The sequence below is a fragment of the Phoenix dactylifera genome, chromosome 2 (genome assembly GCF_009389715.1).
Source record: "Phoenix dactylifera cultivar Barhee BC4 chromosome 2, palm_55x_up_171113_PBpolish2nd_filt_p, whole genome shotgun sequence".
In the NCBI taxonomy this organism is placed as follows: Eukaryota; Viridiplantae; Streptophyta; class Magnoliopsida; order Arecales; family Arecaceae; genus Phoenix; species Phoenix dactylifera.
In genome coordinates, this window is record NC_052393.1 from 14,890,452 (window position 1) to 14,911,359 (window position 20,908).

The 20,908-nt window shown below is 38.6% G+C and overlaps 2 protein-coding genes across 8 annotated transcripts in view; both read right to left on the reverse strand.

Moving 5' to 3' along the window:
- Nucleotides 1-12,480, reverse strand: part of LOC103722148 (tyrosine decarboxylase 2) — a 35,626-nt gene extending 23,146 nt beyond the window's left edge. For 5 of the 7 annotated variants that reach the window (XR_003388542.1, XR_003388538.1, XR_003388543.2 and 2 more), the window contains exons 1-6: nt 12,348-12,480; nt 12,137-12,257; nt 10,389-10,461; nt 10,015-10,245; nt 6,317-6,480; nt 1,250-1,390 (exon numbers count right to left, since the gene is read on the reverse strand). Coding sequence is in view for 2 of the 7 variants with exons in the window: in XM_026810418.1 (XP_026666219.1) it covers nt 1,250-1,390; nt 6,317-6,480; nt 10,015-10,245; nt 10,389-10,461; nt 12,137-12,257; nt 12,348-12,349 (732 nt within the window). In the remaining 5 variants the exon portion in view is untranslated. The remainder of the gene's footprint in view (nt 1-1,249; nt 1,391-6,316; nt 6,481-10,014; nt 10,246-10,388; nt 10,462-12,136; nt 12,258-12,347) is intronic. The other 2 variants (XM_026810418.1, XM_008812594.3) reach the window with 2 other exon arrangements.
- Nucleotides 12,481-14,803: 2,323 nt separating this feature from the next.
- On the reverse strand, nt 14,804-19,427 carry LOC103722149 (E3 ubiquitin-protein ligase WAV3-like). Its single transcript, XM_008812595.4, has 2 exons — nt 18,763-19,427; nt 14,804-17,191 (listed from the first exon to the last, which is right to left on the reverse strand). Exons 1-2 carry the CDS (start codon nt 19,012-19,014, stop codon nt 15,254-15,256), a joined length of 2,190 nt encoding a protein of 729 aa, XP_008810817.1. The 5' UTR covers nt 19,015-19,427; the 3' UTR covers nt 14,804-15,253.
- Between the last annotated feature and the right edge of the window lie 1,481 nt (nt 19,428-20,908).

Consider the following 20,908-nt stretch of genomic DNA (forward strand, 5'->3'; position numbering starts at 1 on the left):
GTGGTCTAAGTGTTGTCATGCCTTCCATGTCGAGTGTGTTGACACCGAGCTCAATGCCCACTCCACTGCCAGACCCTAACACCGCCCCCCGCCCCCCAAATCGCTAACAAGCCACCGCATGACAGCAAGGCCTCCGATACCAGGGCTGCCAATCCATTCCCCTTTGGCTGATGAATCTCCGGTCTGCCCTCCTCTAACAATAATAAGTACTGCAATTCAAATTGTGCGGTTGCATATGCTGGTGGCAGCGTCGCTGGTAGCTTTGAGGCAAAGGGGAGGAGAGGAGAAGCGTGGGGTCAGAATAGAGAGGCTGGGGCCTAGCTCTCTAAAAGGGATTAGGGAGTGGTGTCACACCTAACTCGAGAACAAATGAAGCACAATGAGATAAGTATTAACTGACTTATTTGATGCCCAATGCTTGAGGCCTACTGGTCGTGGTATTCAATTGGATGGCTATGAGATATCGACACCCAATGTCCATTGTGTTCAACACTTGACCCATTTGCTCAGCATCCCAATTGAAGCTCATGCACTCACTAAATTCATTGAAGGGCAAAACCATCCACCCAATGATATCCCAATGATATAGAGAATGAAGGCAAAAATGAATCGCGAAAGATGCCACTGCCTAAGATTGGTATCTTGATTAATTTTTTTTCAGTAATGTTCCCCCAAAAACACATAAATATGTTATAGTTATTTATAACAGAGGTAAATGACATGCCAAGATCAAGTTGTCAGATATCATTAAAAGAAGCAAATTAAGAAACAATACCTGCATGAGTGTGCCCATACAGGTTATTGTCCTTCAAGTATTGTTCATACTTTCATTTAGTTCACATTATATAATTCAGAATTGCTATTTTTCCAGTACCTTTTATAAATTAAAAAAAAAAGGAATATTTTTTATCTCTCCAGTTTATTTTTAGTTTTCCAGAGATATCCAGTTACATTTGACATGTACAACATAAGATAATGAAGATAGAATATTGATATGTTTATAAGCAATGCTTAAGAATTTAAGGCCAAGCTAATTAGTTCAAGCATTGCCTCCACTAGCTCTCAACCATCTCAAATTTCATAAGACTATTAGAAAGTTAAGACAACCCTATGAAATCAAAGATCTTTTGAGTTTACCAAAAAAAAAAAATTAATCAAATTGAAGTCCTTCAGTGAAAAACAGAATCAATCTAAGGAAAAAACAAGAAAAATGTACATATGTTAAGAAAAATTAGTATGTCTTTCTTACTGTAGCACAAAGGAAAAATGGTATCAAGCCTGCTGATAAGTCATTAGAGATTGCTTCCAAAGCTACTTCAGGACAAAGAGAATAGTTTGAATTTCTATCAGCCTTCAGCACTCTAAAGTTGTCCTGAACAATCCCTGCAATCTGCCATTACAAAAATTTTAAGTTGACCAATGTTGACAATTATGACTATAACTAAGTCATAAGCTACTAATAACCAGCTATTTGAAATGGCAAGTTTGTATACATACCATGCACATGTGCATGTGTTGGTTACAACAAATGCATCTAAAAAATAGTGTTTTTTTGTGCATAAGGTAGAACATACAAATTTATAAAAAAATGACTGTCTGTACTCAAAAAAATATTTAATATGTGTCAAAATTACTAACAAAATACTATATGAGTTTGAGCACAATTTCAGTACAACAAAAACATGAGGAAAAACTTAGGATCTACATTATATCTTTAGACATTATGCAATCTAAACCAAGAGTAGTAGATAAATTCATTCGATGTAGAAGGACATAACTGTTTTCACTTTTAGATGCAGACATTTGAGGCAACAGATTATATTAGTATGCATGAATGCATGGTATGCCGTACCGGCCGGTACGAGCCGGTCCGGGCTGGTACCGGTACCAGATCAGCGTGGGATCCGATACCGGAAGCTTTTTATTAGAAAATCGGCCGGTACGACTGTCGTACTGGTACGGAACCGATACAGGACCGGTACATACCGGTCCAGGCCGCCACTGGTACGCTGACCGGTACCGATACGGCGGACCTTGCATGAATGCATAGCACAGAAATGTACATAATCATATGCATGCATGCATAAATATAAATAGGCGTGTACGTATGTATGTATATATGTATCCATATATGTATGTGTGTACATGCATGTATTTTATACATCTATGTATGTATCTGTTCACATGTATTACGCACGTATATATGTACACATATGTACATATGTATGTTCAAGCATGAGCTGGATGCATCTTCTAGGTATCAGGTGTTAATGAAGGGAAGATAATAATGCAAAAAAGGGCAAATGGTCAAGTAATAATAGAAGCGCAAAGTCAATAAAGGCTTAGAAATAAACTGGATATCACATATCTATGTCAATATACACATATTTCTATGTGTGAAAAATCTATGTCAATATACACATAAGTGTACATATACACTTACATTTGTCCATGGTCATGCAATTTTAACACACCAACACAATGAAAACCATCCATTTTTGTGTCCATGATCTACACATGTCAAAACATGTATAGATTGAAAATCAATCGACTTAAATGTTTAGAAATTTTAGATCATAGCATAACATGGTCTCAAATTATATTTACCATTCATTTTTGCACCTACATGGTTCATAGGTTAGAGATTACCAAAACATATGAGCATTTCTAGTGGTAATAGATCATGATCAATGGTGTGGATGTTCAATTGAGATGTCCCGTTGTTGATTTTGGAGTCGAGAGTAGATACCCTCTCCTCTCAGTAGAAACAAAGTCCATCTCTCTCTCTCTCTCTCTCTCTCTCTCTCTCTATATATATATATATATATATATATATATATATGTCTATATAAATATTTATGTACATATGCATATACAAGTGCGTGCATTTGAAGGTTTGAAAACTGGCTCTACTGTATGACACTCCCGGTACTAAGGGACGCCAAGGTGTGTCAAAGGTGTATCATACCCACGGTATTCCAAGCCGTGGATATACCATGAGTAGATACATCATAGTACTTGCAATACCTAGATGTGACCAGTACACCCTCATACCATGGTGTTTCAAACATTGGTATATATACATATTTTATATATATATATATACACACCAAAAAAAAGAAACACAATATGTACAAAACACCTAATAACTTCAACAACACCTACAAATAGGGAAATAGTCGCACATAAAAGCACCTAAATAACTTCAGCCGTACCTACAAGCCTGCACGCATATATCATAGCATGCATACAATAACATACAAACACAAAAGCACATTCCGGAGCACATATATCAGTAGCCAGAGATTCAGCATTGATAATCAAAGTGAGGCCACTCATATATCATGGGGCTAAAAGTCCAAATATCCTCATCCAGGGATTTAAGTACCGATCCCATACTGGCTTAGGAGCATACCGTACAAGGAAAGTATCGTACCAATATGGTGTTTGGGGCTTGGTACAAACCCGTACCAATACATGGTGCAGGTGTTGTGCTAACTCCAGCATTATATCATGTGCCAAGGTTTTAAGAACATATACTGAAGGTGGTACCGTTTTTTACCGGACAGGTATAGAACCAGTCCATCTTGTCCCAGCACACAATATTGGGTTGTGTCTCATCTTGTACTGAGACGCAGAAGAGTCCAGTTTTTTGCTGAGAGAAAAGTCCAGTTTTTAAAATAGTTGCTTCTTCCTAATACTTTGAGTAAAATATTTGTCTTCTTTGGGCATATCTTTTTTCCTCGTTTCATTGGTTAAAGAAAGGACCTACGCACAGGTTCGAATCCCATATGGCCCCTCATAAAAAAAATCTATTTATATCTTCACAATATATATATATAATTATATATATATTTCCACAAAAAATATTATATCCTTAAATTATTATGTATAATAAATATTTTTGTTCAAGAAATTAGTACATTCATGTTACCCACAAAAATAATTTTAATGATATCCCTTTTCTTCTGAAATATTACGTATACTTATCTGACACGAAACTATTACATGACATACAGAAATTAGTAAATAATAGCTTAACAATAAACAATTGCTATAGTCACCTTTTTTAAAAATTTATCCAAACAAAATAATAATGACAAAAAAAGTTTTAATGATTCATCTAAATAGTAAAAAAATAATTTTGTTGATAGAAATAACTCATCTAGATAGAAAAATACTTCATTATAACTTTAATGATGACCTACAGATAGCTATTTGCGAAAATATTTTTTCCAGATGGCAAACAAATTTAAAAACATCAAATTTTAAATTCATCCTAGCAGAAATAATTTGATGATGACAATAATAATTTTAATGATTCATTCAAATAGCAAATTTTATTAACAAAAATACTTCATCAAAATAGTGAAAAATATTTATTGTAATTTAATGATGACATCAGAAATTTATTGGCAAAAATAATTGTTTCCATGTGCAAACATAAAATCAATCAAAAATATTGTTATTTAGATTCAAACCCATGTGTTTCATAGAAAACATAAACCTCCAACCATGAGGACAAATGTCCAATTCCATAATGTGTATATATGTACAGATTTCCTTTTTTTAAAAGCGTAACACTCCTTTACTCCTCCACTCCCCAAACCTTATGCACCAACCCTCTTTACTCTTCTGCTCGTCCCGTCCGCTCCCGTATCATCCTCCCGTCTGCTTCGCTCCATCATCCTAGTTTCATGAGTCAATGCCCTCTACCACCAACACGATACCATCGCAACTACCCCTCCCATGGATGAGGTCTCCCCATTCCTCCTCTCCCTCTCATGATTTTTTTTAAATTAAGCCCCATCGGGATGCCCCTCGGACCAGTCTTAGTGCTGACTGATACCGATCTATTTCGATCAAGACACATGATCCATTTTACTAGTCATACTAGGCCTTGTGACGGTTGGTACAAACCTGACCCAGCTGGGAAGCCTCGTTTTTGAGAGTTCAGTGACTAAGAGGACCCCGTCTCATTTCAGCATTATTTAAAACCCTGACTATGTCATACCATAACATGCCAGTAAGATAATAATAAAGGGTCTGTTATCCAGACCTAAAACCTTGTCCTCATCTAATAAGTAAATGTCCTCTTTTTGCTCTTTTTTTCATTTCTATTTTCATTTAGTACATACAAATAAGAAACACCCGTATTTCAGTTTGATAAAAATACTTAAAAATTCAAACTCTTCAAGAATCGATGAAAGTACTCCTCAGTCCAGGGAAAATTCCAAATTGTTGGCATCAAATCAAAATTTTACCTTTAAATGCTGAGGTATTTCTCAAATCCTCAGATCTTATCGATTATGTTATACCCAAGGTCCGTCGTACCGGTACCGGTCGGTGTACCGGTGGCCGGCCGGACCGGTACGGTACCGGTCCGGTCTGGTACGTACCGGCTGGTACCGGTCTCGTACCGGCCGGTATGCGTTGGTTTCAAAAACCACAGCGCGCGGCGCTGTGGTTCTAAAAAAAAAAAAAAAACGGTACCGGTGCGAGGCCGGTACCGGCCGGTACGGGCTCCGAACCAGCCGGTACGGGCCCGAACCGGCCGGTACGCACCGTACCGGCCGGTTCGGATAAAAAACCGGGAAATACCGGTTTTTTATCCGTTCCGGTACCGGTCCACGGCCGGACCGGTACGGCATTCCATGGTTATACCCAAGCATCGCTAACCAGCAAAAGAAGTATTATACATTAGTCAGCAAGGCATGCCACTGAAAATGATAGTAAACAATACTTGCTACTTCAATAGGCCGATTAGTTTTCAAACATTGCACACATACATATCTACGTATGTATCTATGCATAAGTTGGGTTATTGCAGTGACATAAATACACACACAACATGCATACTCACAAAACCGCACATTTTTTACACCTTAAAACTTTAGCGAGGCATGCATAAGGTGCACCTTTTGAGCTTCTTCATAAGGTTGCCTCGCCGTGAGGCAGGCAAGGCACTGAGGTTGTACTTTGTGCCTCAGGCATGCCTTAGGCACAACTTTAACAACATTGTGAAGCAAATGAAGCATTAACAAAGAAAATATCCTTACGTATGTTTCAGCAATAGGAAATTAAAGAGAAACTAAACAATTTGTTATAATTGATATAAGAATAGAGAGCACATACCAATTAGCCACATGCATGTTCACAGATGAAATATAGGGCAATTAATTTATCAGAAGTAATCTTAAGGTTCCTTTGTACTTTGTATTCATTTTGAGAGAAAAGGAAAAGGTTTACTTTAAATTTGTTAGCAGAACATTTAAGGTAGAATTCCAAGATATAGTGTCGCATCATATTTACATACCTGGCATGCCTTTTGCAGAGCAGAGTGTGTTTGATCAGAAGCATAAACTACCAATTTTTCAAGAGACTTTTTCCCAACCTTCCTCAAAATTTTATCACGGGCAGCCAACAAGACAACAAGAACTGCTTCACTAGCTGTACCTTGGATTACTCCCCCACCCTGCCCTGCAAAATGCTCCTCGTGGATCAACACCACATGCCACAGATTATTGAAAATGAGTAGAAGATATTTAACTGACGACATAATGAGGTAAATATAATCAGCATGCAATTGCTATGCCCTATGTGAATAAAATAGTCATTTGGGGTGAGAGTGAGAGTAATCTTGCTATAAAACATAGTTTTATAGCCTGGAAGGAGCTCAATACGCCAGGTTTCTCATGTTCCTGAAGATGCAACTCTCAACTCTATACTGGATACTGATAATATTGCAGTCGACAAATATAAATGGACAACAACAATGGCCCACCTTAATCACGTGCAACCATACCACGTCCTATTATATCAATATAAAAATTAAAAACATGTGCTGGTGCAACTCTGAGCCAATATAACATAATTCAGTGAGTAATATCCTGCTTTTCATTGATATAACATGTGGCCTGGTTGGGATGATTAAAAAGCCAACAAAAATTTTCAGAATAAGCTGTCCTATTTACAAGATTATGGTCATGGTTGTCACCCTTTTCATACAATAAATGGGAAATATTGTTATTACTATGAAAATTGAAAAGTGTTTATACATGTTTCCATTTGATCACTGAGCAAGTGTATGAACATTTCAGCTATTTGGTCAATACTAGACATTATGTGTTCTTTCATGATTATGTGATCAAGAGTTAAACTACATTTAACTATTTATAATGTACATCAGTTTTTAGAACAAACATATCTTTGCAGTTGTACATTTTAAGCACTCAGGGATTGAGTCTTTGAGACTTGTAACCCGTGATACTCTGCATAGAAATTTATCCCTCTGAAGGCATTCTCTCTTGTGTAACCAAAAAAAAGGCATTCTCTCATGGATGTAAAAGGGTGCAACCGAGCATAGAAATACATGCAAGTAAAACCAACTAAAGACAATGGAGTATCCTTCAAATTGGGTAGTCCTGGGGTTAAGGCAGTTGGAATCACCTATAAAATTTCAGCTTATAACTCGACTCATCTATGATCCCTAACTTTATTTAATGAAGATTGCAGGTGTCGAGATAAATCCATGACTACTTCAGCATGTTCCTTACACAAAACCCTTCCACACTGACCACATCACATTTCTCCACATCCATTTGGATTGATAACATAAAGTATATTCTCAGAATAAAGACCAGTTATAGATGGTAAGGAAAAAAAGCAGCAAGGTCATGGAGAAGGAATAACTTTTGCTTTTATTAGTCCTGTTATCAAACACAGAGTCTAAAATCCGATTCTCGTATGTTTGGAAGGGCTTAATCATCTTCAACCTCCACATCAATGGATGCGAGCTAGCTAACAGATTTAATAGAAAAATAATTAAGGCCCCATTTGGCAAAACTATTGGCAGTAGAGCTTTCAGAAGTAGAGCTTTTTGAAGTAGAGCTTTTTGAAATATAGCTTTTATAAAAGTTATTTGCTGTTTGGTAACTACATTTCTAAAGTGTTATAAAACTTTAATATGTTTTTGCTACACAAACTGAGAAAATACTTCTGATATGACAAAATAACCATAAAGGACATTGCATGGTATTATACAAAACAGCATAATAAAATATAATATATAGTATACAACTCCTGAATTTTGTCTGTCTGACATCAATCAATTTGATTTCTTGTTGTAATTAGAAGTGTCTTCACTGTCCAACAGATCCAGTTCAGAAGACTTGCTATAATCCAGGATTTCTTTTTGCATTTGACAGCCTATATGGTAAAAATATTTCTATCTTTGACAGCATAAAAGAAGATAAAGACAAAAACCTAGAAGTGGGACAACAAGCAGGAGATATAACTATCTAAAGCTAGAAATAGGATGCTAGGAGAATGGTGGAGAGACAAGGAACAAAAGCACGGCTATTTCACATGCAGCTTAGTGTATCGTAGTCATCCACATCTATGATAAAAGTCGGTTAAAAATAGCTATAGGAACAAATACTAGCAATGACAAAAGAAAATTAAAAAACTGAATAGTCCCATCACTTGATTTTACTTGACCCAGAACATCTAACTCACGGAGGATTTAATACAGCTGAAAATTCATCAAAACAAATAGTTTTTCATTTTCTCATATTAAATTTTAATGTACAGCTGAAAAATAATGAAAACACATAGTTTTTCATTTTCTCATCTTAAATTTTAATTATACTAAGTCATACGGTTACTCATTTTTGCTAAGAAAACATTGATTTCATTGCAATAATGTTAATATGACAAATGGGTACAATAGAAGCTTCCAAAATCTAATTGAGGTATCATAATTCATAACATAGAATCAGGCATATGAAACACAATTTTAAAATTTATTTCACCCATGTTCCCAAGAATTTCAATTGACATACAAAATTTCACATTAACAGACTCTCATCATCTACTTTGCAAACTTAATCATTTCATCATAGAGAGTTCTTCTAGTCCTCATCTCATCAACAGACACTATATTATCTATGAAGCATTCATCACAATAAGATCAAGCATCAATGGAATTGTGACTGGTAGAAAGAGATAAGAGCTTAATGGTGATCCTTGATATGGGTCCACGGTGACCGGATATCAATTTGTTTATCCATAACCAGTGGTGAAACTTAATAAAAAACCATATGCTTTCTCCAATTCCAGAAAATTATCTTAAAGTTTATGCACACTTTGATTCTAATCCCTAAAAAATCTATCATCATGGTAATTTATTATATGCTTTCTCCAATTCCTCAAAGCTCATAAGCAGGATTTTTTATCATCTTTATATCTTTTTTAGTAATTTTATAAGCAAAGCAACATCCATGTCATCCAATGTTAACCTTCCTAAAGTAAAGGTCTAGAAAATCATTTGCCTTTTCCTGATCTGTGTTCCATCATCTTTTGATCTTTTCCATATCTCACTAGTATGGTTCATAGCTATGATCCCACTATCTTCAGCGAAATGTTGAAAATCACCTCTGTTCATTTATGTAGGTACTTAAAGCTAAAACAGGAGATGGCCCATGCAACATATCAAGATGAAAATGGTACCACCTCCCACCCCTTAGGCAAGAGGGTTCAATCCTAGGGCATCACCCCTCACTTCCGGCCCCTTGTTTCCAGGGATTTCCCTGCGAGGTTCCATCAAAAAAAGAAAAAAAATGAAAACAAGTCAAGAAATGCTAATAATGAATCACTACTCTTGTATGTATTAGCTCAATAAACAAGGTCCATTAGAGAATACCTAAAATTTTATTTATAATTAAGCACTAAGCTCAATGTCACCCATTCAAGAATGAGAGTGTCATTAAATGACACTGATTTCAATCAAATCCAACTAATTCCTTCAAGGATGTTTTTCTAACTTTAGTCAGAGAGCATATATGGAAGCATTCAGGTGATGCAGAGTCATATGCCCAAACTTACGAAACAGAACGTGGATAAATGTCAGGGAATATCAATAACAATATAATCGCAATCAAATATATTGTCATTGACATGGCATATGCTTGAAAAAATTCCAACTGATTAATCTACAGTTATCTCAACTCTTACCTGCTGAAAAGAACTGGTCAGGCAGCTTCAGCATTTTAGCGAGCCAATCTAAAACAATCACTTCAAGTTCTGTTGCAGCTGGAGAGGTGACCCAACTGAAACCCACAATATTAAAACCAGCACTGAGCATCTCTCCTAAGAATCCAGCTGTGCTGCTATTAGAGGGATAGTAGGCAAAATATTCAGGGCTCTGCCAATGGGTTATGCCTGGTATTATCTTCTGACGGATATCTGCATGTATTTATTTGCATAATAGTACTGAAGGGCACAGGAAAGAAAAGCATTATATCATAAAAACAGTCCCTAGGATATAGGTTTAGATTTCTTAATAGAATCAAGAATGGAGCAGCATAAGTCCAGCTAAGAATTTTCACCCTCAAAGACATCTTGCAAACTTTCAGGATGATTAGGAGCTGAATCTGGCAGAAGCTCCTTAAGATATCCAGGCTGCAAAAAAGATCAGAATCAGATGCCAGGCCGCATATAATGATTTATGAATAAACAATATTTTTTAAAGAAAAAGTAAGTCAAGTTTTTTAATCTCAAACTAGAACATTATTAAAGTTAACAAATCATGATTTAAAATAATGTTCGGGCAGACTTTGCAGTTTATTCAGTTTGGAGCCTCAGCTCTTCTAACTAAAGCGGCATTCCATATGTTTGTTTTAGTTCGACTAATAACTTGCTAGTTAACTCATTTTAATGATCATTAGACACTGGTCCTACAAGAAGAAATATCATGTGAGAGAATGAGGAGGTCCGAGAAGAGAGAGAAGATGAAAATATGCAAAGATTGTGCCTACATGCAGGAACAGGATCAGTGGAACAAGGCAAATGCAACATTCATCGTTTGAACCTCTTCTGCCTCTACTTTGAATCCTAACTAAAGCTAGACCCTAAAAGAATTCAGAATTAGTTATAAACATGCTCTCCCTAGTCAATAAAACAAATCATGACTCATTATGCACATCACAACGACTCTAGCTTTTGAAGCATAAAGTTATATGTTGACTAAATTCCATTTCAAAGTTGCTTGATAAACCATGCATATCAAAATAGGTAAGTAAGCAAATGATAACAAGGGATTTTCCTCAAATAAACATGTAAAGGTTCTACCAGGTGCATTGGAGGTTTAGGGTTTTGTAGTACTCTTACATTATAGAATCCGCATTTACTTTTATCAAATTGAAAGATTTCACTCAGTGATCAGTTTTATTCCAAGCGGTTTCATCAAGATCATCCTTCTCATAGTGTAATGCATCTTCACAGATCATTCCTTCTTTCCTCTTGTAAATTCTTCAAATGAATCTAACTATATTTCAGTTCGTCACAGAGTTCCAGACAAAATCAGCAGCACAAATTGCAGAAATCAAGATTTGTTTAAAACTAGGCAGACCATTATCAGCTAACAAAATAAAGTAATAACCTCAAATCCATTTTACACAAGAATTAAAAAAAAAGATAATAAATAATAAAAGCCCATAATTCTTTCCACTTGCTCTCATTTTCCCCAAACATCGAGAATACTATTTCAGCAGCAAGGGCAGAGTGCAAATTCACATAGCAAAGAAAAGAAAAGAAAATTCACCAACAAGCATACATTTCTTGAATATCAAGGTCCGACATGAAAAACAAGAATATTTGCTAAAAGGAAACAATCTCGGCAGCCTTTTCAGGATTATAAACCTAAATATTTAACAACTAGCCGTGCACAGCAAGAATTAGCGAAACCCTTCACTCAACAAAATCAAGAACGTAGTAATGCTTTTAAAAAAATTAAAAAAAATTGATGAAAAAAATAAAAGCCCATAATTCTTTCTACTTGCTCTCATTTTCCCAAAACATCAAGCATGCTACTTCATCGGCAAGGGCAGAGTGGAAATTTACATAGCAAGGAAAAGAAACGAAAATTCAGCACAAGCACACGTTTCTTGAATATCAAGGTCGGACATGAAAAACAAGAATATTTCCTAAAAAGATGCAATCTTGACAGCCTTTTGAGGATTGTAAACCTAAAGATTTACCAACTAGCCGCGCATATCAAGAATTAGCAAAACCCTTCACCGAACAAAATCAAGAACGTAGTAATGCTTTAAAAAAAAGGGAAAGAAACGTTGAATACCTTGACTTGGCTGAGAACCGGAAAGGACTCGATGCTTTTGTAGTAATCGGCGATGAAATCAACCATCTTATGGCCGTACTCCCTCAGCTGCTCCGCGTCCATTGGCTTCAAAGTATTCTCCCTTCAAGTAGAACAAGAAGAAGCCCAGAATAACGTCAGAAGGAAAATTGATTGGAAGAAGGATTCAGTGAAGGAAATAATCGATCTTTACATCGGAAAAATACGGTTATCGATTCGGCGAAAAACGAAAGGAGCAGAGAAGTAGAGGGGGAGGGGGTGGAGCGGAAGAGACAAGGAAGAGACGAGGAAGAGTTTATATTGGACTGGAGGGAGGGACAGCTCCAAACCGGACTCATTATTTTATCCGCAGGAGGAGAGATATATTCAATAATAAATTAGTAAAAAATTGGTGCAAATAAACATTATTATAATTTTGACTGGATTTTGACTGGAGAGATTGGATTCAAAGTTGGACGGTAAGACTGTTGGATGGCCACGATGATGCTAACCAGATCTTAGAGTCGTAGGATCTTGGGAATAAAATATATTCACGTTTTCAAATAATTTAAATTTTATTGTTTTATATATTATATTAATATAAAAAATAATATATATTATATTAATATTATATTAATATACTATAAATATATTAAAATATTGAGTAATAATATTTATAAATAATAATATATTTAATATATTAGTACATGTATTGATGGATATTAGTTAATAAATAATTAACAAATATTTATTAATTATCAAAAAAACTAAGATAGGATTTATTAATAATTAATAGAATTATTTATATACCAAAAGACACTAAAATTTATTTATAATATAAATATATATTTTTTGATATATGCATAATTAATTTAAAATATTTATTAATTCATGCAAATTATTTCAACATTCGAAATAGTCAACATTAACCGCGCTTATATAACTAAGCTATAAATGTCTAATAGAAAGACTAAAAAAAAATGTTATTGCTTAATTATTTATTCAAGAGTATTGCTGAAAATTTAGCAATGTTTTTGTACAAGATTACCTCTAACCAAATATAGTAATCTCTTTTCGATGCTATTTTTTCAACTAATTTTTTCACTAACCAAATATGGCAAAATTTATTTCTCTGGCAGTTATTTTTTTCAAATAGATAATTTCTAGGAATCGTTAGATTACCTATAATCTGACATATCCCAAACACACAAACCCTAAAGTAAAACCTTTTTACTTCTTTTGCTAGTTGATTTACCAGAAAAAGAGTCAAAATGAGAGCAATTAACAGATGGCCACATTCTTGATTTATGGCAATGGAGAATTTTGACACCATTTAACTTATTGCTATTCTACTAAATGCCACTTAAATTTAACAAGAGCATGCATATTGATCTTTTAGTTGATTTTTTTTGTTGTTGTTGCTGCTGCTATTACTTGCTAAGCCAGGTCACATGTTTTAGCATAATAGACAAGCAACAACCCATGGAATTGGCAGTGATTAGAAAGCAGCCATATTAACTTCATTTGAATATAACAAGCACCCAATTTAAACCCCAATGACTCTGTTGGTGTTGCATACAACTTGGGTATCCTTCAACCGAGAGCTGGTGCTGCAAAACAAAACAAAACAAAACAAAGAAGAAAATCTCTTGTCCATCTTAGTGTTATACCAACTAATCTGGTTCACCAGTCGGCTTCCGCATGACAACTGCTCGAAAATAAAGACATTGGTAAATATAGGACATAATTCATAGCACTACAGATTGGCTTCCATGTTTTCGCAATGTCAGAAGGTAATGGAAGAACTTATGTTTTCCCATGGAGTCAGGAATAGAGCTCCTGGTTCCTTCAGTCAGGGTAGACAGAAAATCCAGCCAGTACTAATATGAATTTTAGCCCTCCGGTGCCAATGTTCAACTTGGCACCCTATCTTGGAGTTGCTCAACTAATAGAGAATGTTACCTCTGATGCAAGCTGTGAAACTGGAAAAGCCTCATTTCAGTGGCTACAGATACAGGACTAGGTTGATAAAATGTTTCTGAATTCATTACCATGCATTCGACAATATTGCTGGAGCGACATAACTGGTTTTCCATGTGTTCAAGATTATATCGATAATTGAGGATGGTTGCTGCTGGTTGATTGCACTGGTTACCAGAAAATAGAAGCTGCCAACTGAAGGAACAAGAAAAACCTCCTTAGTTGAGCAAATCTATATGAAACATATCTCTAGGTCTATCCTTTTCGCCTTCGATCATTACCGATCATCTGCTAAACAAGACAAACTTAGTCATGTAACAGATATTGATCCGAGCATGCAGAACCTAAACAACTCCTGCTCCCCAGGTTCAATCAACAAGAATGTATCCCAGATAAAACATTGTTAATCCAGAGCTTACAGCTTAGTAGATCCAATGAACACCAAGTCCACAAATAACCTCCCAAAAATGGCCACAACTCATGGGTTTTTATAAACCACCAAAGGCGAAGTCACCTGGAAGCACCCTTGTAATTAGTAGATGCTCCATATTTATCCATCTGGGTAGAAAGCAAACCTAGAACTTCTAAGGTAAGTAGATAACCTGACAGCCTTGCCGTCCGCAACATCCAGTAGAGACATTCAAGATAAAAGAGGCTTAAACTGGGAAACCATCGCAAAGAGATCAAAGATTTGAAATGAATGAATTGGCCAAATACTATAGAAATATAAATCCAAGAGAAGAATGCACCCCCATATATTCCCAAAGATTACAAGCTTATACCACCCTATTTAAGGGAAAGCCTTCTCTTATATACATCACCAAAGATAAAAAAGGAAACTTAAAATTTTAGGAAAATAAAAATCCTAGCCAATACCTACACCTCTTTTCCCCTTGAAACCATTATACCTCCTTTCACCTCAATCCTCCCTTCTATCCACCTTTCCAGATTTTATTCATTTACAACCCAGGAGTCGTATCCCCATCTTGTATGCCCCCAAGCCCATTTTCCTTGACCTACTCCTGTATAACCTCACCACCACCCCAATCCCCACCTCAGAATAAGAGGGAAAAAGATACTAGACAAAAACATTAATACAATGTTTTTCCTCGTTCTTCGTCTAAGAAATGGCGAACTTAATTACCTCAGCTGCAGTTGTGCTGAGAAAGACCTTGCTGGACGGAGTGGCGGGTTGAGAAGTCGTGGAGATGGACTCAACGTCTGCGATCGCTCAAGCATGTCTACCATGGATGGTGTCTGATAGGCATGAATAAGGCTGGTACTGTCCGTCGAGTCCCCACGGACCGTTGCCCTTTGCCACGAATGCGAGCTGAGCCCTGATAACATATAAGCCCGCCCAGAAGCCTCGTACCTCTGTCGGCTAGCCATCCTGTCCTGCATCTCCTTCAGCTCTGCATCCAAAGCCAAGCACAACTGGTCGCTAGATCTTCCTGCCAGGGTTTTAGATAATATCCTCCTCCGCTCCTCAAGTATGGACACTGCATCAGCTAGTGCACCCCTCTCAGCTGCAGCCCTTGCTGCCGCCATGGCTTCTGCAGCTTGCACACGATTCCTCTCGCGATCAACCTCAATTGACATCATCTGGCCCACGACAACTGCTGGCCTCGGAATCCTCAGTTCTTTACCTTCCAAGTTGATAGTCTCATTCAATACTGGGTCTCTATAGGAACAACCCACCTTCAACAGCACAAACTCGTCATGGGCTGGCGGAATGTTTACAGATACCATGAAATCCCTTTCTTCATCAGCATACAGGTCACCCACATCGATTGATCCACTCCGTCCATCAGCTGCCACCTTACTTGCATAGCCGCCTGACTTGATTGGAGCAAGTTGCACACCTGGGTGCACACACTCCACACCCACCAACATCTCTTGCACAACTACACTCAGGAGGCCACCGATGCACTGAGCAAATGCATCTTGAATCACACCCTCCGTCTCGATAAAAGAAAAAGTCCCACCAGAGATTTCTGAGATTGAATGCATGGAAGAAGAGTCGTGATCTGAACCGAAACCAAAGGAATGAACAGGTGTTTGATGGCTGGTTGCACCACGTATAGAGGACGGAACTAGTGATTCATAGTGTGACTGTGCTTGCAGAGTTCCACCAGCACTAGAGGTTACAGTATATGTGTCCTGCCCATCGGAGAGAAGAATGATGCTGCAGACTGGGTTCTTCTCTCTGCGCTCCTCGATCACCTTGGCCCCCTTCCTGAGGCCCTCAGCAATGTTAGTGCCACCACTAGCCGCCAGAGAATTGACGGCTTGCAGGGCCTGCTGCTTACCAGAGTCGGACATCCGACAGAGGTGGAACAGCCGGCGTGCGGTCGAAGAGAAGGCAATGACAGAAAGCCTATCAGAGGGTCCAAGGTTTTGGATAACAAACCCCATGGCACGCTTAAGAAGTGCTAGCTTCGTGCCAGCCATGCTGCCACTGACATCAAGCACCGTGACAAGGTCTACAGGAGCACGAGAGGTTTGTGAGGCCGTTGAGTTTGGATTGACATTTCGGCCAGAAACCTGGTTTGTGCTAGGATGTGGGGCCTTCAGATGTATCAGGACAGTGAAGTTCTCCTGGGAGGCTGACTGAGGAATGGCTGAGAATTCTGGGTATGTCTTGATCTCTACTGTTTTACTCCTACCATGCTGAGAATCTCTAGTCGTATCAGGCTGCAAGTCAAGAGGCTCGTCGGAGGGCTCAAGAGGCTCGTCGTCGTTGAAATAGATTGGCTCTGAAGTATGGAAGAGAGGAGTGAGGTGGTGCTGTCGGTTTGCAGAATCTGCACGAGAAAACCGACGGACAACAGTCATGAAGCCTTCCTCTTGGGGCCAGTTAACTGGGTTTACTCGGGCCCTTCCATGAGGATGCTCGGAGTATGGGGGCCCCTGGAAGGGTATCTCCTTCCACTTGGCTCTGCACACTGGGCACACACGGTTGCCATGCTTCACATTTGATGCTATGCAATGAAAGTGAAACGTATGGGAGCATTCTGCAGTGAAGAGTGCATGGCCATGACCCGCTTTCATGGTGCCAAGACATATAGCACATGTTCGCTGGAGGTGAAAAATTACAAAGAGCAAAGTCAGGATATTTCCAAGGCACAAATACTAGCAGATTACAATCTAGAACTAGTCAGCACAGCCAATTTACAAAAGACAGTATCTGAACTAAAGTAGGGCAAAGATCAAGGAGAAAAAAAATAAACCGGAGACAGAACCACGTAGAAAGACTTCGTGCAATTTCTTTTTAATGCTGTAACACAATCATTTTCAATGGGGCTCAACGAAAAATGCTAACGTTATTAAATCATGCTTGGCCTACTTCCACGATACATAATACATCGGTTTTAAATCAATGATCTGCTGATGGAATAATGTAAAGTCTAACTGAGTCCATTTTACACAAATGAACTGACTCAACCGATAGCAAACTCAGGCAGAGTAATCCACCAGCAGTTTAAACAAAATGAAGAGAAGCTCCCAGAGTAACCACTGTAGAATTATTAAGAAAAGTTAATAAAATAAGCAGATGAAGATGCCACGTTAACAATCACAAAAACAGACGATGATAGTGTATTCAAATTTTGGTCATTGAATGCAGGAAATTTAAAAATATATATGGACACAACCCCTATCCATACTTAATCTGTTTACATAAATGGGTGCTTCTTCTTCTTCTTCTTTTGATAAGCATAAATGGGTGTTTTCAGTGCAATTAACCCAGTCATACCAGTCAACTTATCAACTCACGGACAGATCACAGCCCCAAAGTACAACATGTGAAGGGCAGCCATCAGACTTATGAAACTCTCCAGTTAACAGTTGACAAGGTTATCCATTGAGCAATTAAAACAGCATCCAGGTTCAAGTCGTTCATCAGAAAAGCAAAGTCTGGAAAAGATGTTAAAACTTTCAATTTTTCGAAGCTTCAATGAAGATCCAGAATAGGCTTCACAGTTTCTACACCCACTTCCCAGTTCCCAATATACAAATTGGGTAAGTGTGACAGGACCATGAGCTAGCGCAGGAAATGTTCGACCAATTCACCCACCAAAATGATGGTGAAATCATCATTAGACATTAAATTTCCTCAAACCTACGCTTGTGGAATGTTTGCCAAAAATGGCCAACCGACGTTTAAAAAAAAGAAAAAGAGAATACCAAACGCTGCACACGCAACAGTAGCGTTGCTGACCAGGGAAGCGGCTTTCCCTTTCAAGGAGGTAGGGGGATTAAAAAAAGAAAGATAGTCTGACTTTTTCCCCTTTTCTAATGAACAAGAACGGATCCGTTCCTCAAAGGAACTGTTGCACGTTAACCTCCACAGAGTTGCAGGGATAAAATCGTAAAATAGAAAGGAAAAGGAAAAAAGAAAACTAAAACACCATCATCCAAGTCCATGATTTGAAAGAACAACTGCAAAAGATATGGAAAAGAAGAGAAAACCAGCGCAGAGTTCGGTGAAAAGATGAAAAAACCCCACGTTTAAGCACGCTTACATCAATATCCAAAAAAAAGACCTAGTTTTTCAAGGAAGAAAAAACATGTTTTCATCCTTCAAATCAATAAAGAAACAAGCATCCTAATTGCAAGAGATTTCTAAACAAATAGCAGAAAAATCGAACCTTTGACGATCTGCTACCGGATCTAGGAAGCCGGAGGCCGGAGGAGGTGGGGGTGGGCGTCGTCGGCATGAGTTCTCGGTAATCCGACACTCCGCCAGACGATGTCGGAGAAGACGCCGCCGCAGCATTCGACGACCTTCCGGCGGCGTGCCCGCCGAACGGCGAGCCACCGTCATCGTCCAGATTGCCCGGAATATAGACGCAAAGATTCGCCGCCAGCGCCCTCTTGGCCCGCCTCCACGCGGTCCCCATTCCTCACAACCAAACCAACCCCCCCTTCTTCCCCAGCCACTGCGGTACGTTCGCTCGGAAACCTCAGACCAAACGAGCTCAAACCGGAGTTATCTCGTTCCTCGGCGTATCTCCTTGTAGCAAGAAAGCGGATCTCGGAGGAAGGGGTGCCAAGATCGGATTTTTATGCGGTTTTTTGTGGGAATGGGGAGATTATAGAGTCGGAAGGAGGATACGAAGGGGGAAGAAGGCGAGAAAGGGGAGAGGCCGGGTCAGAAGAAGGACTGGCTCGCAAAAGAGAACTGGTACTCCTCTTCTTTAGCGAGCCCTAGCCGCCATTAAAGAGAGAGAGAGAAGGGGAGAAAGAGAGAGAGAGAGGGGCGGGGGTCGGGGCGTTGGGTTTTGACCTTTGGAAGCAGCCTTTGTGAGGAGGGAAGGAGAGAGGGATTTGGGTAGGTGATATATAGCGGAGAATTTATGTTTGCGTGACTTCCCAAAATGCCCCTCGCAATCCTTTTATTCAGGATTTTTCTTTTGGATTAGGATTCTATTAGGCTGTCAATATCAAAAGTCAAAACAGAAGCCAACTTGTTTAAATTAGTAGTCACAATATAATTGCAACAGCTGTTACGATAATCATGGAGGATCAGTTAATAATAGTGATATAAAAGTAATGATTATTATTTAGCTATAACGCTATTGATTTTGATAAAATAATAAGAATTTTTATGGTAATTACAATTTTAGCTCCATAGTTTGGGAGCATAAGTGAACAAATAATGTCAATATAGCCATTAAAATGGTCAATAATAATTTAAAGAGGATCCACAAACTAGAAGCATGCTTTATATTTATTTTTTATTTAGTCCTTCTGGTCATTTGATTTTTATTAGTAATAATTGCATAAAAGATATTAAGCAATAACTCTACAATTGTCAGCATAAATTTCAAATTGTGATTGTTGCAACTTGGTTAATTTATGGGAATCGGTGATTAACCTTTTATGAAAGTATGCTATTTTAGATGAGAAAATATTAAATGCATATAGAGAGGCCAATAGCGTAGCGGATTGGGTGGTTTATATCCGGCCACCTTGGATATGAATTTGCCCTCTTAGAATCAGTTTCTTTTTCGTTTCCACTTACATGTGGGGGCATTTTTGTAATTTTAGAAAGAGAAAAAAGGGCTGCATAAAGGTAGGACTTGGTGGGCTCGTCCACCTACAAGGCGGAAAAAAAAAATGGAGAGAGAAAAGGGCAGAAAAATCCAAAGCAGCATTTAAGAGGAAGATTAGCTGTCGAACGGCACTGCCTTTAATAAACCAAGGGCGGCTGATGGCAGCCCATAACTTGGGGTAGTTCTAAATACACCCCCCCGATTGCTCAGGACACCCCCCAAAAATTAAACAAAAATTAAATACTCTCTACACCCCCCCATTTGCTAAGGACACCCCTAAAAAATTAAAAAATCCTAAATTACCCTTCACCCTCCCCACCCCCTCACCTAAATTGCTCTCTACACCCCCCAAACCCCCCCCCAAAACCCCGCTCTTCCCCTCCAAAACTCCACTCCAGCCGGCTTCTCCCTTCCGCCCAAAAAACTTCGCCTCAAGCACCTCAAGCACCTCGCCGGCGGCCAAACCCCCCTCCGTCTCCCCCTTCTCCCTCGCCCAAAACCCCCCCGTTCCCCCTTCTCCCTCTCGTCGCCGGCATTCTCCCCTTCTCCCTCTCGTCGCCGGCATTCTCCCGGAACCACCTCCCCGGCCATCTCCCGAGCAACGAGCACCTCGCCGGCGCCTCCACGACCACGTCGAGGTAGCTCCCCGCCCCCTGCCTCCAGTGCTCCGTTCGGCACTGGATCGCTGAACAGAACCCTTCTGTTCGGCTGAACAGTGCCGAACAGAAGCCCTCTGTTC

Coding starts and splice junctions, on each gene's coding strand:
- LOC103722149 (XM_008812595.4), bottom strand. CDS start 19,014: ATGGGGACCGCGTGGAGGCGGGCCAAGAGGGCGCTGGCGGCGAATCTT. Junction 17,192..18,762: donor CCGGTAGCAGATCGTCAAAG/GTTCGATTTTTC, acceptor TTTCACCTCCAG/CGAACATGTGCTATATGTCT.